At 43.6% G+C, this 25848-nt stretch overlaps 2 protein-coding genes across 3 annotated transcripts in view; one reads left to right on the forward strand and one right to left on the reverse strand.

The window, feature by feature from the left end:
- gmds (GDP-mannose 4,6-dehydratase) overlaps positions 1–15770 on the forward strand; it is a 153665-nt gene extending 137895 nt beyond the window's left edge. Inside the window, exons 9-10 of one of the 2 annotated variants that reach the window (XM_084163195.1) lie at positions 14471–14539; positions 15149–15770. In XM_084163195.1, the coding sequence (XP_084019321.1) occupies positions 14471–14487 (17 nt within the window). In that variant the 3' untranslated portion in view covers positions 14488–14539; positions 15149–15770. The remainder of the gene's footprint in view (positions 1–14470; positions 14540–15148) is intronic. The other variant, XM_084163196.1, reaches the window with a different exon arrangement.
- A 7296-nt stretch (positions 15771–23066) lies between these two features.
- Positions 23067–25001, reverse strand: LOC311130857 (forkhead box C1-A-like; the record flags this gene model as incomplete). The annotated part of the gene is made up of 1 exon (XM_084163665.1): positions 23067–25001. The coding sequence occupies one exon, from the start codon at positions 24999–25001 to the stop codon at positions 23586–23588; it is 1416 nt and encodes a 471-aa protein (XP_084019791.1). The 3' UTR covers positions 23067–23585.
- Positions 25002–25848: the final 847 nt, after the last annotated feature.

A 25848-nucleotide genomic window follows, 5' to 3' on the forward strand; every position in this document is an offset into this window, starting at 1 on the left:
TCACTTTCCCCTCCTCTCATGTTTCTTTTCCCTACTCCTCCCATAGGTAACCCAGGACTAGGGCTGAGAGGGGGAGGCAGGATAGGAGGAGGGGGGAGGCAGGAGAAGAGGAGGGGGGTGAGGCAGGAGGGGGGTGAGGCAGGAGGGATGTGAGGCAGGAGAAGAGGAGGGGGGTGAGGCAGGAGAAGAGGAGGGGGGTGAGGCAGGAGAAGAGGGGGTGAGGCAGGAGAAGAGGAGGGGGGTGAGGCAGGAGAAGATGAGGGGGGTGGAGCAGGAGAAGAGGAGGGGGGTGAGGCAGGAGAAGAGGAGGGGGGGTGAGGAAGGAGGGGTGAGGCAGGAGGAAAGGGGGGGTTGAGGCAGGAGAAGAGGAGTGGTGGTGAGGCTGGAGGGGGTGAGGCAGGAGGGAAAGAGGGGTGAGGCAGGAGGGGACAAGAGAGACAGGAGGGGGTGAGACAGGAGGGAGTGAGACAGAAGGGAGTGAGAAAGGAGAAGAGGAGGGGGTGGAGCAGGAGAAGAGGAGGGGTGGTGAGGCAGGAGGGGATTAGGCAGGAGGGAAGGAGGGGTGAGGCAGAAGGGGGTGAGAGAGGAGGGGGGTGGAGCAGGAGAAGAGGAGGGAGGTGAGGCAGGAGGGAAAGAGGGAAGGCGGGGGTGAGGCAGGAGAAGAGGAGGGGGTATGGAAGGAGGGAAGGGGGGACAGTTCAAGATGCAATGACCCAGGATGAATGGGCATGCCCGCTCAAGCCTTCTGCTTCTCTCTCTCACACACACACACCTTGCACAGGGTTTATCCAAATGGTGTGTGTAAACTCCATGCATTCCATTGGTTAAAGAGCTCCTCAACTATTCCTCTGCAGAAAGAAAGAGTCAGTGTGTGTGTTTGGTTTTACTATCCTTGTGAGGACCAGAACAGTTCGCCTTGCCCCCACAAGGAAAAAGGCTATTTTAGGGTTAGAGTTCAAATTAGGGTTAGGTTTAGGGTTAAGGTTAGGTTTTGGGGTTAGGGTTTAGGTTAGGGTTAGGAGTTAAGGAAAATAGGATTTTGAATGGGAATCAATTGTGTATCCCCACAAGGTTAGTTAAACAAGACTGTGTGTATTTCCTAGTATTCTAGGAGAGCGCAACAGGAGGAGTATAGAGACTAATAGCAGCAGTAAATCCTGTGTCGCTAAGAGCAGTAGACAGCAGAAGGCTTCGTGTTGATCTCTAGTGGAACCACCTCACTTTACCCCTTACCTCAGCCCTGAAGAATACCCCCAGCACCCCAATAGCCTGCACTCCATCATAGTGTGTGTGCGTGTGCACAAACATTAGTTTGCGACCCATTCCTCTGTGACACACACACGGGTGGGTGTAAGGGCACTTGCCTCAGCTGCCCTGGCCCTCACTCCTCTGTGACGCCTTTGCCAAAGCAGGTGTATGAATGGAGGTTGGTATGTAGTCTATATGGTATCTTTAGTATATGTGTATATGAGGGCTATGGGGTGAGTGGAGATGGAGCTAGTGATAACATGGGCCAAGACAGGCCAGCTTCACAACACACACACAAATAAACAAACTTGGCTTAGAATGCATAGTATCAATGCTTCAGAAATGGAATGATCATATAGACCTGTAGGATGCAGACATCCAGAGAAACCTGAGAGCATTAATGTTGCTCGAACCTTATCAGAACACTAATAGAAGTTATATCTCTGTTCTATTTGTGTCTAGGCACAAATACAATGTTTATTAGCATAAGTGTTCTAAGAACACTCTCAAAATGCTATCAGAATCCAATCAGAACACTATCAAAATGTTATCAGAATCCAATCAGAACACTATCAAAATGCTATCAGAATCCAATCAGAACACTATCAAAATGCTATTCAAATCAGCAGATGTCACAAAGTGCTTATACAGAAAACCAGCCTAAAACCCCAAACAGCAAGCAATGCAGATGTAGAAGCACGGTGGCTAGGAAAAACTCCCTAGAAAGGCAGGAACCTAGGAAGAAACCTAGAGAGGAACCAGGCTCTGAGGGGTGGCCAGTCCTCTTCTGGCTGTGCCGGGTGGAGATTATAAGAGTACATAGCCTTTAAGGCCAGATTGTTCTTCAAGATGTTCAAACGTTCATAGATGACCAGCAGGGTCAAATAATAATCACAGTGGTTGTAGAGGGTGCAACAGGTCAGCACTTCAAGAGTAAATTTCAGTTGGCTTTTCATAGCCGAGCATTCAGAGGTCGAGACAGCAGGTGATGGAGAGAGAGAGGGTCAAAAACAGCAGGTAGTCAGGGTTCCATCTCCGCAGGCAGAACAGTTGAAACTGAAGCAGCAGCACGACAAGGTGGACTAGGGACAGGGAGTCATCAGGCCAGGTAGTCCTGAGGCATGGTCCTAGAGCTTTAACCCTACCCACTTTGCCAAAGCACAGCCCCCACACCACTAGAGGGATATCAACAGACCACCAACTTACTTCCCTGAGACAAGGCTGAGTATAGCCCACGAAGATCTCCTCCACCGCACGAGCCCGAGGGGGCGCAAAACTGGACAGGAAGATCACGTCAGCGACTCAACCCATGCAAGTCGAGTATAGCGAAAAAAGCCTGGCACGACGTTACGCACCCCTCCTAGGGACGGCTTGGAAGAGCACTAGTAAGCCAGTGACTCAGCCCCCGTAATAGGGTCAGAGGCAGAGAATCCCAGTAGAGAGATGGGAGCCAGCCAGGCAGAGACAGCAAGGGCGGTTGGTCACTCCAGTGCCTTGCCGTTCACCTTCGCACCCCTGTCCAGACTACACTCAATCATAGTACCTACTGATCAGATGAGTCTTCAGTAAAGACTCTCACATGGATAGGCAGACCATTCCATAAAAATTGAGCTCTATAGGAGAAAGCCCTGCCTCCTGCTGTTTTCTTCGAAATTTTATGGACAATAAGGAGGTATATGTCTTGTGACCGTAGTGTACGTGTAGATATGTACAGCAGGACCAAATCAGAGAGATGGGTAGGAGCAAGTCTATGTAATGCTTTGTAGGTTAGCAATACAACCTTGAAATCAGCCCTAGCCTTAACAGGAAGCCACTGGAGTGATATTATCAATTTTTTTGGTTCTAGTCAGATTATAGCTGCCGTATTTAGCACTAACTGACGTTTATTTAGTGCTTTATCTGGGTAGCCGGAGAGTAGAGCATTGCAGTAGTGTAATCTAGAAGTGACAAAAGCATGGATGTTGTTGAGTCATCCTATACTCGTATTTGTAGCCAAAGCATACAGTGGCTTGTGAAAGTATTCACCCCCTTGGCATTTTTTCTATTTTGTTGCCTTACAACCTGGAATTAAAATTGATATTTTGGGGGGTTGTATCATTTGATTTACACAACATGCCTACCACAATACTTTGTAGAGACACCTTTTTCAGTAATTACAGCTACAAGTCTCTTGGGGTATGTCTCTATAAGCTTGGCACATCTAGCCACTGGGATTTTTAACCCAACGCTGATCTGTACTTCCACAACTTTGTCCCTGACCTGTTTGGAGAGCTCCTTGGTCTTCATGGTGCCGCTTGCTTGGTGGTGCCCCTTGCTTAGTGGTGTTGCAGACTCTGGGGCCTTTCAGAACAGGTGTATATATACTGAGATCATGTGACAGATCATGTGACACTTAGATTGCACACAGGTGGACTTTATTTAACTAATTATGTGACTTCTGAAGGTAATTGGTTGCACCAGATCTTATTTAGGGGCTTCATAGCAAAGGGGGTGAATACATATGCACGCACCACTTTTCCGTTATTAATTTTTTGAAACAAGTTATATTTTTCATTTCACTTCACCAATTTAGACTATTTTGTGTATGTCCATTTACATGAAATCCAAATTAAAATCCATTTAAATTACAGGTTATAATTCAACAAAATAGGAAAAACGCCAAGGGGGATTACATTTACATTTACATTTTCGTCATTTAGCAGACGTTCTTATCCAGAGCGACTTACAAATTGGGATGAATACTTTTGCAAGGCACTGTATTTGTTGCGATTGCAAACATAAAATGTTGGACCGATAATCCAGGATTATGAGGAAAAACATTTAGATCCACAATATTTATTCCATGAGACAAACCTAGATCCAGGGTATGACTGTGGCAATGCTTAGGTCCGGAGACATGTTGGACAAAACCCACTGAGTCGATGATGGCACGAAAGCCTTTTGGAGTGGGTCTGTTGACTTTTCCATGTGAATATTATCTGCCATGACCACAAGGTCCGATAGGAATTCAGGGAACTCAGTGAGGAACGCTATATACGGCACAGAAGGCCTGTAAACAATAGCTATAAAAAGTGATTGAGTAGGCTGCATAGATTTCATGACTAGAAGCTCATTTTTTTGTAAATCGGAAATGTTAACAACACCTCCTCCTTTGCGGGATGCGCGGGGGATATGGTAACTGCTGTAACCAGGAGGAGAGGCCTCATTTAACACAGTAAATTCATCAGGCTTAAGCCATGTTTCAGTCAGGCCAATCACATCAAGGTTATGATCAGTGATTAGTTCCTTGACTATGACTGCATTGGAAGTGAGGGTTCTAACATTAAGTAGTCCTATTTTGAGATGTGAGATATTATAACATACTCTTTCAATAATGACAGGAATGGAGGAGGTCTTTATTCCAGTGAGGTTGCTAGGGCGAACACTGCCATGTTTAGTTTTTCCCGACCTAGATCGAGGCACAGACACGGTCACAATGGGGAAAGCTGAGCTGACTACACTGACTGTGCTAGTGGCAGACTCCACTAGGCTGGCAGGCTGCCTGGCCTGCACCCTATCTCATTGTGGAGCTAGAGGAGTTAGAGCCCTGTGTATGTTCATAGATAAGATGAGAGCACCTCTCCAGCTAGGATGGAGTCCGTCACTCCTCAGCAGGCCAGGCTTGTTCCTGTTTGTAGGTGAGTCCCAGAAAGAAGGCCAATTGTCTACGTATTCGATATTTTTGGAGGGGCAGAAAACAGTTTTCAACCAGCGATTGAGTTGTGAGACTGCTGTAGAGCTCATCACTCCCCCTAACTGGGGGGGCAGAGACAATTACTCTATGCCGACACATCTATTACTCGATGCCGACACATCTAGTAGAATAACCCTATCAGAATATAGAGGAACATAGAGGAACATAGAGGTCCATGGGTCAAAAGCAGTCCCAAACTCTGGTCCCTCAGTGCACGAGCATTACTGAAATTACACATCAACTAAGATAAGAGCAGAATGACTCTTTCTCCCTCTCTCTCATCCTTTCTCTCTTCCTCTGTTGTTCTCCTTTTGATCTTTCAGTCTTTCAGTGGTGTGGTTGAGAAGAATGTTGTTTAAATAGGGAAAATCATGTCTGCTTTGATATAACAACAAAAAATAGGAAACGACCTGAGGCTGATAGACATATTACACACACACACAAACACACACACACACACACACGTAGACAAGACCAACACAGTATCTGACAAACATGCATATTGAGGAGACAGATGCACACTCACAATAAGGAGACAAACACACTTCAACTCTCTCTTTCTCTCACTCACTTCATCTCTCAATCTCTCTCCCTCTCCCAGCGCATTCTGCTGACTCTCGGAATTATGATCTGTTTCCCGTCCTCAGGAGTAATAGAATGCAGTAACAGAACAGGGCCCCTGTCTTTGTGTGACCCCCTCTCAGTAACAGACAATAAGCCTCTGGAACAGTAGTGGGGAGTCCAGGTCTGAATAGTGTGGTTAATGAGAATGTTAACGGTGTGTGTGTGCCAGACGAACTCAATGCCTTTCATGCGCGCTTCGACAAAAACAACACAGAGCCATGTGTAAGGGCCCCTGCTAATCCGGAGGACTGGGTGATCTCTCTTTCTCCGAGGCCGACGTTAGTAAGGTTTTTAAACGGGTCAACACTTATAAGTCCGCAGGGCAAGACTGTATTCCAGGGCGTGTCCTCAGGGCGTGTCCTAAGGGCATGTGCAGACCAGCTGGCAGGCGTCTTCACAGACATTTACAACCTTTCCTTGTCCTAGTCTGTAATCCCCACATTTCAAGCTGAATACCATCATTCCTGTCCCCAAAAACTGTAAGGCATCCTGCCACAATGACTACCATCCTGTAGCACTCACATCTGTAATAATAAAGTGCTTTGAAAGGCTGGTAATGGCACACATCAACTCCATCATCCTAGACACCCTGGACCCACTGCAATTTGTATACCCCCCCCCCCACAGATCCACAGACGACGCAATCTCAATTGCACTCCACTCTGCCCTCTCCCACTTAGAAAAGAGGAAAACCTATGTGAGAATGCTGTTCATCAACTACAGCTCAGTGTTCAACATCATAGTGGCCTCCAAGCTCGTCACCAAGCTCTTTACTCTGGGACTGAACACCCCCTCTGCATCTGGATCCTGGACTTCCTGGTGGGCTGACCCCAGGTGGTAAGAGTAGGCAGCAACACCTCCGCCACGCAGGGAGGAGGTCAAATACCTGGTGGTGTGGTGCTAGGACAACAACCTCTCCCTCAAAGTCAGCAAGACCAAGGAGCTGATCGTGGACTTCAGGGGCAGGTGCACACCCCCATCCACATCGACGGGACCACAGTGGAAAGGGTCAAGAGCTTCAAGTTCTTCAGTGTCCACATCACTGAGGACTTCTCATGGTCCTCTCACACCAGCACAGTCAGGCACAGCAAGGCACGGCAGGGCCTCTTCTCCCACAGGAGGCTGAAACGATTTGGTATGGCCCCTCAGATCCTTAGAAACTTTTACACCTGCTCCATTGAGAGCATCCTGACTGGTTGTATCACCATCTGGTATGGCAACTGCACCGCCCTCGACCTGAAGGCCCTACAGAGGGTGGGGTGTACGGCCTAGCACAGGGTTGCCCAACCCTGTTCCTGGAGAGCTACCGTTCTGTAGGTTTTTGCTCCAACCCTAATCTAGCACACCTGATTCTAATAATTAGCAGGTTGATAAGATGAATCAGGTTAGTAACACCTGAGGTTGGAGCATTCTCCATGCTTACATGGACTGTTCTCCATGCTCCTGTCCGGCAGACGGTACTGGTGCATCAAGGCTCAGACCAACAGATTCCTAAACAGCATCTATCCCCTGGCCATAACAACTGCTGCTCCCCCTCACACCTACGCTGCTGCTAAAATGATTATTGATTAGATTTATTTCTACCACTACTCTACTGTTCATTGATTATTTGATTGTCTTTACCATTAGTACCTATCTATTTTATCCTGCTACTGGTCACTATTACTCCTGCTTACATGTATATATTACCACTAGAATTTTACCATAAGTATTTACAGTGCCTTCGGAAAGTATTCAGACCCCTTGACTTTTTCCACATTTTGTTACGTTACAGCCTTATTCTAAAATTGATTAAATAAATAAAAATCCTCAGCAGTCTACAGACAATACCCCATAATGACAAAGTGAAAACAGGTTTTAATAAATTTTTTGCAAATGTAGTAAAAATAGAAAACAGAAATACATTATTTACATAAGTATTCAGACCCTTTGCTATGAGACTCGAAATTGAGCTCAGGTGGATCCTTTTTCCATTGATAATCCTTGAGATGTTTCTACAACTTGATTGGTGTCCACCTGTGGTAAACTCAATTGATTGGAGATGATTTGGAAAGGCACGCACCTGTCTATATAAGGTCCCACAGTTGACAGTGCATGTCAGAGCAAAAACCAAGCCATGAGGTCGAAGGAATTGTCTGTAGAGCTCCGAGACAGGATTGTGTCGAGGCACAGATCTGGGGAAGGGTACCAAAACATTTCTGCAGCATTGACGGTCCCCAAGAACACAGTGGCCTCCATCATTCTTAAATGGAAGAAGTTTGGAACCACCAAGACTCTTCCTAGAGCTGGCCGCCCGGCCAAACTGCGCAATCGGGGGAGAAGGGCCTTGTTCATGGAGGTGACCAAGGAGCCGATGGTCACTCTGACAGAGCTCCAGAGTTCCTCTGTGGAGATGGGAGAACCTTCCAGAAGGACAACCATCTCTGCAGCACTCCACCAATCAGGCCTTTATGGTAGAGTTGGCCAGACGGAAGCCACTCCTCCGTAAAAGGCACATGACAGCCCGCTTGGAGTTTGCCAAAAGGCACCTAAAGATTCTCAAACCATGAGAAACAATATTCTCTGGTCTAATGAAACCAAGATTGAACTCTTTGGCCTGAATGCCAAGTGTCATGTCTGGAGGAAACCTGGCACCATCCCTACAGTGAAGCATGGTGGTGGAAGCATGCTGTGGGGATGTTTTTCAGCAGCAAGGACTGGGAGACTAGTCAGGATCGAGGCAAAGATGAACAGAGCAAAGTACAGAGATATCCTTGATGAAAACCTGCTCCAGAGCGCTCAGGACCTCAGCAGGACAACGACACTAAGCACACAGCCAAGACAACACAGGAGTGGCTTCGGGGCAAGTCTCTGAATGTCCTCGATTGGCCCAGCCAGAGCCCAGACTTGAACCCGATCTAACATCTCTGGAGAGACCTGAAAATAGCTGTGCAGCGACGCTCCCCATCCAACCTGACAGAGCTTGAGAGGATCTGCAGAGAAGAATGGGAGAAACTCCCCAAATACAGGTGTGCCAAGCTTGTAGTGTCATACCCAAGAAGACTCGATGCTGTAATCACTGCCAAAGGTGCTTCAACAAAGTACTGAGTAAAGGGTCTGAATACTTATGTAAATGTGATATATTCTTTTTTTTTTTTTATTAATTAGCAAAAAATGATAATAACCTGTTTTTGCTTTGTCATTATGGGGTATTGTGTGCAGATTGTTGAAGGTAAAAAATTATTTAAACAATTTTAGAATAAGGCTGTAACGTAACAAAATGTGGAAAAAATCAAGAGGTCTGAATACTTTCCGAACTCTGGAGCTCTGTCAGAGTGACCATAGGGTTCTTGGTCACCTCCATGACCAAGGCCCTTCTCACAACGCAACATGTAAAGTGTTGGTCCCATGTTTCATGAGCGAAATAAAAGAGCCCAGAAATGTTCCATATGCACAAAAAGCTTATTTCTCTCAAATTTTTTGCACAAATTTCTTTACATCCCTGTTAGTGAGTATTTCTCATTTGCCAAGATAACACATCCACCTGACAGGTGTGGCAAATCAAAAAGCTGATTAAACAGCATGATCATTACACAGGAGCACCTTGTGCTGGGAACAATAAAAGGCCACTCTAAACTGTGTGGTTTTGTCACACAACACAATGCCACAGATGTCTCAAGTTGAGGGAGCATGCAATTGGCATGCTGACTGCAGGAATGTCCACCAGAACTGTTGGCAGATAATTGAATGGTCATTTCTCTACCATAAGCCGCCTCCAACGTCGTTTTACAGAATTTGGCAGTTTGTCCAACCTGCCTCACAACCTCAGACCACGTGTAACCACGCCAGCCCAGGACCTCCAAATCCGGCTTCTTTACCTACAGGATTGTCTGAGACCAGCCACCCGGACAGCTGATGAAACTGAGGATTATTTCTGTTAAAAATCATTTTTGTTGGGAAAAACTCATTCTCCCACTGGGGAAACAGGCCCTCCCAGGCCCACCCATGGCTGTGCCCCTGCCCAGTCATGTGAAATCCATAGATTAGAGCCTAATGAATTTATTTCAATTGACTGATTTCCTTATATGAACTGTAACTCAATAGAATCATTGAAATTGTTGCTTGTTGTGTTAATATTTTTGTTCAGTGTGTGTATATCTATATACTTGGAAGAAAAAAAAAAGATCTAAAAAATATTAGTTATTCTATTTGGATATTGATAACTGCACTGTTGGTTAGAGCATGCACGTTAAGCATTTCAATGTACTTGTGCATGTGACAATAACAATTTAATGTGTGTGTGCATGTTCATTTCTAAACGTTTTCAAATCTCATACACACCACACACACATACACACCACACACACAAACACACCACACACACATACTCACCATACACACCACATACACATACACACCATACGGTTGGCTAGCTGCACTATCAATCTTGCCCCCTCTCTCCCTGTGCTGGTTATCTTGACAGTAAGTACTTCACATATACAAATCTCCTTGGAGGTGAAGGGCAGGCAGAATGCTTAGCGGTGGCGTTGGGGCACTTAGTGCTATCTGCTGCTAGCCTCAACTCCGCTCCTCAAGAGTGTTTAGAGTGTGTCCTCAACCACGTAAATATTTATCACACAGCTCCCCCAGGAATTTTAATGAGCACCGATGAAGAACAATCATCATGGGGGGGGATAGAGAGACTGGTCTCTTTCTTTGATAATCAATACATTGCTCACTCAAAATTCACATTTTAAATACAGCTCCCAGCTTATGTAATATACATGATGCTTCTAACAGTCTAATTGTGTGTGTGAGTGAGAGAGAGAGAGACAGGGCCACTCTTTAGAGTTCAGTTCACACATTGTCGGCCGAGCCTCACTGGGAGACGGTGGAGGAAACCTGTGATTTAACTCACACACCCCCTGCTGTCTCCCGTCACACACAGGAATACATACACACACAGACTGGAACTCTCCATCTCTCATTGGTAGGATCCTGAACTTAAACTTTTTACGGGAGTGGCTAATACCGTCTAGAAGTCCTGGGGAGAAACCAGCAGGCTCTTTCTCCCCCTCTGTTTCACTCTTTTCTCTTTTCTTCCCAGTCTTTTTGTTTCTTGTTATAGAAACTGGGAGTATGTTAATGTGGGCAAAGAAAAAGAGATGGAGGGATGTGTGGGTAGAGAAGTGACCAGTGAAAGATAAGTTACTGTTCAGTAGAGTAGAGCTGTCACTTAGATCCACACCTGCATACCTGGACCGACTCTCTCGTTCCCTCCCAGCCTTTCTCACACCTGGACCAGAGCGCTAACAAACCATTCTCTCAAACACACACTCAGTCTTCATCTGTGTGACCGTACAAAGGGCCAAGGTTTCTGGGAAATCATGTCTGTCATTGAGACAGCTGAGGCTGTGGGGTCCAGACTTACTCTGAGTTGAACTACTGCTGTCTCATTGCTGCTACTGTTTGATGTCTGTATCCATCCTCATGTCCATGGTCATACAAATACCAGAAGCACTTCCAATGGCCTCTCCAAACCACATCAGAGCCTCAGAGCCTGTCCCCTGTGAATGTTTCTGTGTGTGAGAGAGGGAAAGAGAGAGAGAGGTCTCTATGAGGATGTTGAACTTTCTTTCCCTTCAACGGGTCGAAGAGCTCTTTGGCTATGGTTGGGATGTGTGTAGTGTTCTCTCTCTGCTGTGTGAAAGGGTTGCTGTGATTTATTGACAGGACTTTCAGTGATACTGGAATTCCTTAGCGTTACATGCCAACTCAGAGTGCCTTAATCACCTGTGGGCTTTATCGACCGTGATCACATTCAGAGAGAGCGGTTTACACCTTTAATAGTAGAAAGGAAGAGGGGAGGGAGGATTCAGGTGTCGATGATGTTGACAATGGTGGTGATGACGATGATATTGATGATGGTTAGGCAACTGTGGCAATGAGGTTATTAGGATGTAGTGCGATGAGATATCAGTGGTTGTAGCTGCTCCTGGCTACCTGAAGAGAAGGGAAAACGGTTTCATCAGCGCTTCCATATACTCAGAGGAAACATCAATTTCTCATAGTGTCTCCGGATTCACCTCAGATGGAAACTAACATTTTATTGATACTTGCGTTGCCTGGGAAAGCAACATCGGCTGTAGGTCATTCATATAGTTGATTAACTTGGGATCAGGTATACAGTCAGTTTATGTCATTGCTGTGTCTCTCTCTCTCTCCCCCTATGTGATCCCTCTTCTGCGACCATCGCGACTAACACACACTACCCATGATGCATGGCGTGGTTTATGGACTGTGAACAGATCATGGTCAGATCGCACCGTGTGGATGCATGTGATATATCTTTATCGATCTAATTCTAAAGCCCCTACAAATTTAATATTTACACAAATCTTCTGTCTTCAGAGAGCAATCCACTAAACATAGCACATTTTCTAGAACCCATTTCTGTTATCACTGTTGCATATTTCCAGACGTGCAGAGTACTATTTTAAACAGGATATACCACAAACTTGGGTTCTGTTCCAAATCAGATCCATATGAAGATTATATAGTTCCCCATCTGTTAGCAGTTCTTGTTGAATTATTCAGTACATGCTCTGTCCGTTAGGGGTGAGTTGGCTCTGTTCTAGTTAGGTTTTAAATCTCTGAGCAGGTTGAATTTCTGTGTGTGTGTGCGTGTGCGTGCGTGTGTGTGTGTGTGTGTTTGTGTGTGTGTGTGTGTGTGTGATCCCTCACGTGTGATATCCACCATGTACAAAATGACTCATAATAGATTATCTGGATTTTGAGCGGCACACTTTGTGATGCGGGAGCACTGAAATAAAGTGTGTTCTCACTATGGTCTTCAGTGTGTTAGGACTTGACAGCTCTTTGTCAGTATAAATACACTGTATTCACGGTCTTATAGACAGATGGACATCTGACTACTGACCAATCAGAGAAATTCATGAACATGAAGTGTACCTCACCTCAGTCAGGTATGTTGATAGGAGAGGGTAATGTTGTCATGGTGAGGTGGGGCATAATGATGATGCTGTTTGGATTTTAGCACTCAGCAGTGCCATCTCTGGCTACATACTGCCACTTCATGGAATATTATAGTCAGTCCCTGGTAGGGGCTGGGATTCAATGAGGTCTTTTCTGTATTTTTCCCTCTTTATTCAATATTTATACATTCATCATTATTTTTCCCTGATCTCAACATGGCTGTAAGAATGGTTGCATAATGCGATTTCACTTTAATATGCCTTATTTGAGAATGCTGTTTCACCTATTATTTTCATTGAGGAAGGTTCGTTCTAGACACATGTTTAATTGTGTTATAACAGATAACAGGCTGGTGTTTAGGTAGGTTTCAAGAGCTTTATAACGCTTTAAATAAGCTGAGGCGAACTCACCTGGAAACCCCTTTATTCGTGACAAAAACAGCTGATATTAATTTCACTTTCGAAATGTTCTCCTATAAAAATGTAACATAATTAATGTACTTATGGAGTCACTCCATTAATAACTCCTATAATTCATATAATTATATAACTTTATATAATTATTACATTTACATTTACGTCATTTAGCAGACGCTTATTATAATACTTATATAAATTATATGACATCCATTGCTGTAATAATGATGATATAAATGTAGCTGTTTATAGGCCTGGAACAGAACTGAATGTCAGTAATGTAGTGTAACTCTGTAGAACTGCAAATGGACTTTGTGAACTGACTACTAAAGGAGGGACGAGCTTTTGTCTGATGGCTGATTTAAAGACTTTACTAATAAAAATATTTTTTAAATGCACTTGAAGATTGATTGGAGGTTGCATTTCAAATAAAAATAACACATGAAAAACGTTTTGTAGTTAAAACCTTTAATCAAAGTTTGCGTTTGCATGCGTGTGTGAAACAGTGTGTGAGCCAGTGTGATTGAGGGCTGTGGGTGCCTGCTCTGTAAAAGGCTGAAGTAGCAACAGGCTAGTCTAATGCTGCTGTAGCGTTCCTCTGTAATAAGATCACCCAGAAACAGACATTTTCAAACATTTGGGTGTCAGATAGAAAAAGAGCTATCTGCCTTTATAAGTTCACATCTCTATTCAGCCATGGACATGAGCATATCGGGAGTAACTGATACATACTCTCCTTCTACTGAAATAAATATGCAGCTTACCACTAAATCAACTGTAAAAATATTGACACTGAGTATGAGAACTTAACAGGGTTGTTCAAGAAACTTGTGTACAATTCAAAGATACACATAGATTTTTCGGATAACAACAAATGACTTACTGTTAAACTGAGTGAGGAGGAGGTGACAAAATAATAATGACAGAGAGAGAGAAAGAGGTATTTTCCAGGCTGTATCGTTGGTGGTCTCAGACAGGGTCTCTGTGGATTGTGAACCCAGTGCAGAACACAACAGGGAAACAGAGGAGAGAGGGGGATGAGGGAGGAAGGAGGTTACACCACCGGAGTCCCACAATTCATCATGCTCTGGCACTGTCTGGATGAGAGGGAGAGAGCAGGGGGAGTCTGGGATTGATGGCCAGTGAGACTTTGTGACCTCCCTTTCCCCTAGAGAGGGGATACTGACCTGTGTGTGTGTGTGTGTGTGTGTGAGAGAGAGTTAGACAGAGGATCTGAATATCTGTTTACATCCTATAGAGAGTTATGCATGTGTTTGATTTCGATAGATAGTGGTGGAATTAAAGTCTTTATAACAGGAAGTCTACTGTAATGTACTGTTTCTACTGTATCTATTGTAATCTACTGTTTCTGCTGAACTCTGATTGTTAAATTATCCCATTCTTTACATCATTCTCTAGTGGCCATGAATGATAAGTTGTTTTTGTTTCTCTCTCTCTTTCTCTCTTTCCCCAGGAATACCTGCAAGGTGATAGCACGAAGGCACTGACAAAGTTAGGCTGGAAAGCAAAGATCACTTTTGAGGTGGGTGTTGCACTTTACTCTGCGTGTGTGCGTAAGTGTGCATGTGTGTACTTGCATGTGTGTGCGCATGTGTGTGCGCCTGTGTGTGTGCGCGTAACCCATGGTGGAACTGGAGATGCACAGCATGCTGGTCTTCTTCAATGACAGTCATCCCAGCCAGCTTCTCCTCTCCTCTTGTGTTGTCAGTCCGCTGTCAGTAAACACAACATAAACTTGGAAAGTGAAGCAGCTTTTTAAGTAGCTAAACTAATGCCTTATAACTGGTTATAATCATATACTGTACAAGCCTTATATGAGCAATAGTAAGTAGCTTAAGTGTGATTCAACAAACTAACTTGGACTAATCTCCCACTTACCAACCACAGTAAATCACATCAACATGACTGAATAAAGAGACAGCAGTCCTCTGAACAGATTTGATGTATACAACACATTTTGTTTCTCCATTATTTCCATATTTTTTGTCTTAGGGCTTTTTTGATTCAAACCAATCATTTTATTAAGTTATTGTTTGGTTATCAGTGTTTGGAAATGAATATTTAGGCTGCTATGTTAGGTTTAGAATAGACAATATCTGTGTCGAAACTAAACCTCTATTTGACTCTTTAGGAGCTGGTGAAAGAGATGGTTGATGCTGACATCCATCTCATGAAGAATAACCCTAACGCATAAAACCACGTCTGTGCATCAACCCAAACCTAGGCAATCGTCTGAGCACTCCAGAACAACAGTCGCACGGTGTGGTGAAAGGAATATAAAACTAGTCTGGATCTTTTTTTTTCACTTCACTTTTCTGTCCCAAATGAAGTTACTCCGTCTGTCGTTTTGCCTTCTGCTATGGTGAGGGAAGATTATTCGATGCCTTTTAAATAAGGTCATTCCTTATTTTAATTTTTTATATTAATATAATTTTTCTCACAGATCATGATTTAGTAGCAATAATGGTGATAGGACTTTAAATTGTTTTTATTCGACATTGTCTGTGGTCTATATGGGATTGTATTGTTGTCTTATGTTTGTTTGTTTTAATCGCCTGGCCTATAGGTCACAGGTTGCAGTTTGTCCTTTTAGAAATAAATTAAGTATATCTTGAAATATTTGTTGTTGTAAGATGTCCAACAAATATGTTTTAGATGTTATTCAACATTTGTGAAATCTTTTGTATTCCCATCTGACATATTTAATTCAGAATGTAAACATTTTGGTACAATAAAACTTGTTCTTTTGATACATTTGTTGGCCATATATATGATTATTTTCTTCACTTTTCATACTCAAAATCTTATGCACTTCTCCCCTTAAGATACATTGTTTGTTATAAATGTATTGATAATTACATAGACACATAGCGCCACATATAATATATGTAGCCTACATAACATAATTATACCTATTTATAAAGATAGGCTATTTTATGTCACCCAATTGGCACTGCATAATCTCCCAGCCATTATTCCACAAAGATGTGTCTAGACTGGAGGACACGTGTACAATGTGTACCTTATAAATAGGGGAGATATGTTATGTCTTTGGTTAAATCTTGTAAAAGGTATTTTAGAGGTAAAACCTCAAGCTTGAGGCGAGTCAGAAGACTAGAGTAATGTTGTCTGAGAGGGTCCTCGTGCCAACGCACCCAGGTTGCTCAGAGGTCGCTCGAGCCCCAGCCCCTGTAATTTCCCTTCCCTCCTCGCGCTCAGCTCTCCCCGCAAGCACACTAACCCTGTTCATTCCTCAGGAAATGCGCTTCCTCGAGCCCTGGATCCCACTCCTGCAGAATGTGTCTCAATTGAGACGTTCTGACTATGTGCCCAGTCCAAGCTCAGCGCGCACAGGAGGCTGCCTCCACTCTGTGTAATGACCTCTGTCGTTTTGTCTCTGACTCCTGCTGGAATATGAACCCCTAACATCGAACCTCTGTGTTCTAGAGGCCAAGAGACATCCCACCCTACTTTACTTTAATGGTTTGTAAAATAGTTTTGTTACAGAACAATAGCTTAGAAAGGAGGTTAGGTTGTTACCTAGCCTATATCTTAATGGCCATGTAATCATCATCCTGACTTCCAAAAATAATTGCCCCAGAAATGATTCAGTGGTGTAGGCCTACATATTATATTAATAAAATGAAAACCGTTGTGGGATCTTTTTATGAAAAATCTGTTTGACATTTTAAATGGAAAATTGAGGGTTTCAAAGTAGGTTTGCGAAGAGGGAACAAACAGGGTGGGTTTGCCTGCCTGCCTCGCTCTCTTTTTTCTCAAAGACAACACCTAGAACATTGCAGTTTGACCGTCGGAGACAGCGGTGCATCTGTGTGGACTCATAATTGGTAACAGATGGCGCTTTGAGGTTGGCCCTGGAACCCGGCTGCGAGCGAAAACACACCAGTTTCCACTGTGCCAGGTCTCCTCCTCGCGCCCGCCGGCCGCACACAGGTGCACGGGCCCAGGCGCGCGCCGCCACTAACTGCAGCTCTATGCTCGGCTTTCAGAACGCACGGGAACAGAATGCAGGCACCCAGTTCCAGGCTTGAGTTACTACAGAGAAGAACGCGAAAGGAGAGGAGTGTGTGCCACCACATTTTTGGCTATGAAAACTAAAATAGGCCTTAATACGTTTTACAGTAAAATAGGAGAGCAAAATAAACTGGGAAAAATCTAACAATCCTGAAATTGTCTTTATATATGTTATTTTCGCTCACTGTTCTTTATCCTTTTCCTAATTTGGGACATAGAGGGTTGACTATAGCAAAGACCTATAGACTACTTTTGTTGTTTTTACCAATAGGCCAATGGTCTGGAGTAACCAATAGGGAGATTCATGCTTTCTTTGAGACATGGAAATTGCCACCGTCGTGTCCTTATTGTTACACGTCATTATAAAAACAGGCATAATAGCAAAAGTGTTCATATATTTGCCTTAATTTGAATATAGGCCTAATTAAAATGTTATTTAAGCCATATAAGTATTATCATCTAGCCTAGGACGTCGTCGTTTTTTATTTAACATTTGCAATAATTTTAGGACTATTCGGTTTTATAAATATGATCCAAATATTATCACAATTTGATCTATCTACAGACCTACATTTTCTTGAGACAAATCATTTTATTTTCAGTTTGGAATGTTCTTCAATGTCCTTTTGTTTGTTCGTGTCATGGTGTAGGCCAACCTTTAAAATCAGCTATCAATTGTTCTTTATAAGCAACAGAGTCGATATGGTAGAGTGAATCTTTCAAATAAAAGATAGACTATCTCTATAGGCCTATACTTTTTAAATGGACTAAAAGAAAAGTGAGAGAGTGAAAAGAGAGTGAATAGAGAGACAGTTACAGCGGAAATGGCGCCCATATAAGTCATCTGAACCCTGTCAGTGCTTAGCATTTCTGACATTCTCCACTGCCCGGATAAATAAACAAGTAAATGGGAGATTGGTTAGGAAGTGGAACTCTGCAATCGGATTTATCTCTAATAAAACATAGCAGATGCAGATTACCATCAGAAAGGGCCACAAATGCTGATGCTGGTATGACCATTAATTAATCGAATATTTTGTTTGTTTGTCTTTATCCTAGTTCATTTAGTGTGCTATAGGCTGACTGGCACCAGCTGACGAGCGAATAGAGAACTATGAGAAAGTCTCGATTATAATGTGACAAATCACATAATACAATGTGAGAACTCACACAAAGGCTTACACTTTTTCATTCTCTTGTCACTTGGGTAGGCCTATAGCTTATATAAATACTGTATCGAGTAGGCCTAGCCTAAAATCATAGTTTACAAATTGATAATTAGGCCTACTGTTTCATGTTCTCCTTTTCTTGCCAACATATTGAGTCATAATCCTTTAATTGGTGTTTGGCATATCGGTTTATGACAGTTGATAGGCTAATGTTAGCAGAGAGTTATAGCCTTGCTCAATTACACTATTGTAATAGAACCTCTCGTGTCGTAGAACTAAACGTCCCCGCGAGGCAGTGGCAACCTTCACCCTCACTTCTGACTTTTCCGAGGGCTTTGGAAAATGGCGCGCCTTCAAGCGTTTTGACCTACCCAGGTCCCTGTCTCCCCCGGCTCTGGCCCCGGGGCCTGCTCGCACAGGACCGGCCTGGGCGGGGAGACAGACACACTGACGCTCCGGTGGTTAGATTTATCCCCACCACGACCTTAAACAGTGCTGAGTAAAATATGTCTTAATGCATCAGACAGGCGTTAGACAGATGTGAAGAGCGGAGATTGAACCGTGAATTTATATATTAGACATCTTCATGAGTTGACGTGTTATTGAGGGGCATAGAGGTTTGTCTTGAAGGCGCCCGGAATTGTTTTGATTGTAGGCCTTAACAGCTTAATTTAAAGACGAGGGGAGGGTCTCAGCTTCGCGTTACACATCCTCTTGTTGTTTGTGTGTGTGTGTGTGTAATTGCTGTTGACTTACACATTTATTTGATAAACTCTTGCTCATACAGCCCCTCCTAGTCTGTGTTTCATGCCATTCTCACGTTCACTCATTAAGTTTTAAATTCTGTTTTTAGCTCATTATGCAATGTGAAAAACGTATCAAATTGCCCAATAAAGTTGAATACTTGGAAATTGGAAAATTGTATCTGTTGTTGTTATAATACTTTAATTAATTAGCCTATATGGGCCTATTCGACTAGTGCCTGCAGTCAGCATGTTTGAGGGAATGTTACTATTTGTTTTAATTATTTCATTGTCATAACTATAACGCATAATGAAGAGTTTGTAAGTTAAATTCCTTAAATATTTTCTTATTTTGATATTATTAAATGAAAAGGTATGACGATTCCTGTCATCATTATTGCAGCAGAACGCCTCGCCTTGATTAAACGTAATCTGTGTTAATAAAATTGGTATTTAACCACAAACCATATTTAATTCACGTTTAATAACTGAATTGTACATGCAATATTCAATATTATCAACGTGTTAAGCTGCAGAACGCCTTATTTGTTCTGAAAAACGGATCACAAGCTTTATTTTTAGACGAGCACTCCCCTCACTTTAAAATTAATAGAACACAGTTGACCTTTCTTTAAAAGAGATGCCTATCTCCACAATTATTTATGTTTGATGTATGATGATGTAATAGTGCATTTCTGTGCTTCTGCGTGTTGTGGAGGGTGTCCAAGTAAACTAATCGATTAGTCATCTCTGACTTGTCAACAGTAATAATCCATGATGTATTCCACTTTTTCTGTGAACAACGCGTGAGAGTCTTTTGGACCAGTAGAGGTATATGCAGCTTTATAAAGCGACTGCGTGCTCATATAGTGGCAGCTCGTCGCTTCGCCCTCTCATGAAGCATTGTTGACATCCTCCCCATTGACCTCCGCCTCGCGCTCTGCCTTTTCCGTCCGATGAAAAATGATTCTGCCGCTGATTGAATTTTATTCCTTCCTGACCTGGCCCGGCCTGCTCGTGAGAGCGCCATCAATCTCTGTGCGCCGACGTGACGCTTGTTTATTCCTTCGGAAATAATCTGATGGCTTCTATTAGCGTAATTATGGCTAGCCATATATGAGTGAGAGGATCAACATTTGAAATATATGCTTATTGAATTATTGGTAGGCCACTATTTAATTTAAATCTAAATATATTTGTATTGGTGTGATGCAGTCTAGGCCAATGCATAGACCTATAGTTTGTCCTTTTTTTGTTGTCATAATGAAAACTGTAAATGGTAGGCTAAAGCCTCTAGCCAATAAACTAGAAGGGTTTTGTTTTTATTACCTATACACCAGTAGTTTATGCGTCATAATAAAATGTAGATAAAAACATCCAGGTTAATAAGCAATGTTAGCTTTGTTTAGGCCTAGGCTAACCCGAAACACAGAGAGACTGACTGGAACAACTTTAGTTTGTGCTGCCTGTGCTGTCAAGCAGGCTATACTCAGGGGAGTATTTGTGCTGCGGTGTAGTGTTCCCTGCTCGCTCTCTCCATTCTCAATCCAATACTTTCACAAGTGCAAGCGATCACAACAAAGACACCTTTTCACTGCCTACCAGAGATAAGTCAACCCCCTACCCCCTTCTGCCTCCCCTACCCCCTTCTGCCTCCCCTACCCCCTCCTGCCTCCCCTACTTGCCCCACGGACACACCTGCACAACATTTGGGCCTCAGCAAAGCACTGGTGTCAGAAAGTTAAAATGTCTCCCCTCCTCCTCTCCTCCACTCCCCCTGTTCCTGAACCCACAGAGCCCAGGGCCGCCGGCAGCAGGCAGCAAGGTTCAGACTCAGCGCGGAGGTATGTCATATAATGACACCATATAATGCATAGGCTACATTCATTACTCTCATATGTCTGACTGAGCCCCATTCTGCATCCCAAATGTCACCCTATTCCCCTATATAGTGCACTACTTTTGACCAGGGCCCGGGTGCCATTTGGGAAGGGCGGTCGCCAGTCAGTCAGTCCGTTTAATAGTCAGACCCAGGGCCACATGCTTAGAGGCGGTGGAGGAAGGGACGGATAATGTCGTTAACACAATAAGCAAGCAGATGTTTTCTGTAAACCCCTGTACACTCAATTAACAAGCTGTAATGACTACCAATTGTGATTATCGAGACGGACACACACTCACGCGCCTGTACAAAACATTCCAAATGTTCCAAGTGGTTTGACTGTCTTCTGCACAAACAGTGCAGCAGACAGTCCATTTTTAAATTAGTTGTGAATTTGTTTAACTGCATATGTGTTTTATCTGCAATTGAAACAGTCAGGCTACAGTAATATCTTAGCAGTGATTTTTCCCCCCACTAATAGGAAATATTAATAATAATGACGAAGACTGATGATGTAAATGTAAGCCTGCAAAAGGAGATAGTTTCAAATAACACATTTACACCCATATTTTACATATCATGTTTCAATGTATTTTCTTGAAAGCGACTGTATTTTTTGTTGTTGCATTGCCTAGATTGATAATTAGATTTTAAAATCGTAAATTAATTACAGGTAATTTTAATTCAAAGTTTATCTCTGTGTCTGTGTCTGTGTGTGTTGGCCTTGTTTTGTTGCATCTTTAATGAGTTGCTGCAGCAACCAAACATCTGGCAAAGAGAATATTTCAGGCATGAGTGGTATGAACTAAGCGTCCGTAAACACACGTGGTCACTCCAAACAACACCGGATACCTTGGCACCGCGGAGCTAGTAAACAGCGACCTAGCCCTCCATCAATAGCCGTGATACAACGTTTGGCTCTCGGCTCACCCTACACCAAGGACCCGTTAAATTAAAGAAGGCCTGGAGGTTAGGATTATGACACAGGGTCTCGTCTCAGCGAAAACAAACCAAGCAATGCGTAGAGGGCTTACTTCTGTTGTCACTAAATTTACTCCATATCCCTCGTCAATATATAATAATTATTTTATGATATAAATTAGTGTGATATCTTAATTACACATATACTAAGTCTCGTTGTGTAAATCTCTCTCTACTTTCTTCCTCTCCTCAGTCTCCCCCTCTGTTTCAGATTGTTCTGTAGCTCAGTGGAACATTTCATTTGTGCTGACTACACAAATATGGGCCAAGTCAGAGTAGTAGGCCCAGTAGCCTACATCTTATTTTAGCTTGGTTATAAGAAAGTCAAATGCACAAATATTGCACAATCTGTATTCAAGATAGTCCTGAAGTTAGAAACAAAACTTGCTAATCATTATTTTAATTTGGAGGTTTTGGACCCAACGTTCATACTTTCCTCGATGGCACATCCCATATTGCCTAAGGAGAGGGACTGTATGTTGAAACATTTGTTATGTTAACATCCGTTACAAGAATAACTAACAATTACACGGACATATATCATACACACTGAGTACTTGCATAATACACTACCAGCACAGCAACAAGCCTGTATATTACATCATATCAGATTACAATAAACTCAATACAGCAGTAAATCGCATTAGTGGCTGTAGACTTGTGTGTGTTGTATTGCTTTACGTTGTAATAATAAATACACCTATAAGTACCTAGACATAACTCCAGAACTCATAAGATTGTCACGTCGTTTAAACTGTATAGGTTGGACATTTCTTTCTCAAGAAAATAAACTAATACAACTCACTACAGTCCTGCAACGTGTGCTGCCAGGCCCAAACTGTGCGCGTATGTGCCCCGGTTATTGTAGCAGGGTCATAAGGCCCCAGATCAGAACATCAAGACAATAAATAGAACGCCTTTATTGCTCTAAATAGCCACCGTAAATCTTGTCAGCGCTGTGTGGGATGATTTGTGCAATAGTTTGTGTTTTAGATATTACATTATAAATACAGAAGAGCCAGGTTTACGCAAGTATATCTCCGCCTTTTAAAATCACAAATGATTTGAACCATTAGGCCTAAACACGAATTATATTTAAGCACGACCAGAGAAGGCACCATGCCATCTTATTTTGCAATAATAGGCCAAACTTTTATTTTGTATTGTGTCCCCCATTCTAAAGCATGCCGGCTCTATAGGCCTCTACGGAGAGCTAATAAACCAGTCAGATTTAAATCAAATAGAATGGCAATTTATTACACAAACAATGCAATGCCTTCAGAATACTTTCAACAAATATAGGAGAAAAAAAATTATAGAATACGTCGGTATACAAGTTCCCCTCCTTTTTCATAAAATAACAATATGTAGGACAATTTAAGGCAGCTGAATTTGGAAAAACTTTTTGGGTGTTTGCTCCACAACATCCAACTATACTCCCTTACTTTCTAATAATAAATTACTATATGCAATTTACAGTGAATAACAAGTTTATAAAATGTTGGATGTTAAAGCAACACTCTTTAAAAACAAAGTTCCCAAAGTGAGAGAGATAAAAACTTACGTGTTATTCGGTGTTGTAACACGCGCCTCTCTGTCTGTCATACACACCAGAACAAATCTCACCTCTCTCAATCTGTTTAGTCCATTTGGGGATGAATAAAGGACCGGAATGAGGGAGGTTAAAGTACAAAAAGGAGGAAATATATATATTAAAGTTATTCATAAAAAAAAAAAACATTTTTGTTTTTGTTGTTTTCAGAACTTGCCGCAGTCGTAAACGAAAGCTCCGGAGGCACGGTAGATGGATTGACCGGAGGGGAAGGCCATCTGACAGCTATTATTTCCGTTAACCGGAGAGCTATTCAAACCGATCCGTTGAGACTCGAACATCTCTCGCATCGAGTGGAAGTTCTGTTGCTGTGCCGGGTAGCTCGTGCCCAGGTGTCCCAGGTCTCCATACCAGGACGCAAGTCGGCCCTGGTGCGCATGTTGACCACCGTCCTGTCCGGCGCTCAGGTTGCCATGCCCGAGCGGGGATGTGGTCGTCGTGGTGATGGAGTAATCGGGCAGAGTCTCGTCCACGGTGGTGGAGGGCGCGAGGTGACTTCCTCGGTCCCCGGCGTACAAGCTCATGGCTTGCATGTTGCAATGGTACGTCGCGTTAGAGTTTGTGGAGATTGAGTTCTGGTTGCAGTTTGGTGAGTTGTAAGCAGACGTCTGGTTAGGGGAATAGTTAAGCGATAGAGAGGGGGTTATACCTGTCCTAGAAGATGCGATAAGAGGGGACGTGAGCTCCGTGGTGCCCTGGGGCGACCCCCGGAGTGAGGTCATGATGTTGTCCACACTGAAGCCCTGCGCCGCGGCCTGGGCGTGGTGGTGATGCTCGGGGCCCTCCATGGAGAGGGACCGGGCGGAGGGCACACTGTGAGGGCTGCCGGTGGACATACTGCTGCTGCTGCCAGGACTCTCTATTTTGGGAACAGGCAGGCTGGGTGACTCGGCCTGTGGTGGAGTAGAGGTCCCGTTCTCCGTCTTTATGTCCTGGATGCGCACGGGCTGTGAGCCCTGCACGGGCTGCTCGTTCTCCAGATCCGGGGCTCCTCTCCCTGACAGGTCCCTGCCTTGCCTGTCATCCTTGTCCTTCTGAACATTACTCTTCTTGAACCGTCTGCGACGCCTCAGGAAGCTGCCGTTCTCGAACATGTTATAGGAGTCCGGGTCCAGAGTCCAGTAGCTGCCTTTACCCGGCTTCTTATCGTCCCGGGCCACTTTGACAAAGCACTCGTTGAGGGACAGGTTGTGGCGGATGCTGTTCTGCCAGCCCTGCTTGTTGTCTCGGTAGAACGGGAACCTCTCCATGATAAACTGATAAATCCCGTTCAGGGTCACTTTCTTGTCGGGTGAGTTCTGTATCGCCATGGTGATAAGGGCGATGTAGCTGTACGGAGGTTTGACCAGGTCCTTGGGCTGGTGCTGCGGGGTGTACGGTCCGTACGCACGCGCCATGCTGGCCTGGTACTGGTCTTGGGCTGCGTGAGAGTACATACTCATGGGAGCAGGCATCCCGGTGTATCCTCCACCGGCCGCTGCCCGGTAGTAGCTCTGGTCACTGCTCATGTAAGGCACGACGCCCAGAGAGTTGGGGCTGGAGACGGAGTAGCGCGCCTGCATTCTCTCCTCCTCGCCTTCTTCCCGTAAAGTTTGAAAGAATAACGAACTCTCCCAAAAGCTTCAGCAGTACGGAGATGGGTAGCTCCAGTTTCCTCCTCAGCCTCCTTTCCTTTATTTTCTGTGTGTTACAAAGGGAGCTTGGGGAAGTATGTTTAGCCTAAGCCACGGCTCGCCAGGGTGACTGGAGTGAAGGCTGCGCACAGTCTAATGAGTCGAACATTAGGAAAACTACGGCTCAAGCATCCGTCACCTACAGAGACACTTTTTTTACTCTGTTCAGATTTTGGCCTGTGGCTGCTCCTCCCAGAATGCGTTCCAACATCTAATAGGATGGGAGCTCGAGCCGAGCGTGCACGAAAGAAAGCAAAGTTGCAGCAGTCAGAAAGCCTTCCAAGTGGTGTTGGACACACACACACACACACTCACACACACTGCAATTAAATAAGGAGAGGTATGAGGTACTCCCTGCTCCCATAAGATGATTTGAGGGACTGTATGACTAATATTGCCCAAATGTATGCCAATGGTTTCTGCTATATTAAACCATTAAAATATAAAAAGATATGGCTTAATATTAGCAGTTTATCAAAAACTTTGAGATACCCTATTATGTGTTAAAATGTGTAACCTTTTGTAAAACATGAAATCGTGTAGGACTATTAGGTAAAATTAGAAGAAGTCTTCTATCGCATCACCTCATTTGAAATTAATGACTTCTTTATAAATAAAATAAAAAGAAGTAGGCTATTTATTGTGCATTTTTTAAATTAGCCTACCTTGTTTGTTTAAATTGAATATTAAACTGGATAAAGGTTTATTTTAATTTGGGTTTTTTTCTCTTTATCAT

Source organism: Coregonus lavaretus, assembly GCF_964263955.1.
Source record: "Coregonus lavaretus genome assembly, chromosome: 6".
Lineage (NCBI taxonomy): Eukaryota > Metazoa > Chordata > Actinopteri > Salmoniformes > Salmonidae > Coregonus > Coregonus lavaretus.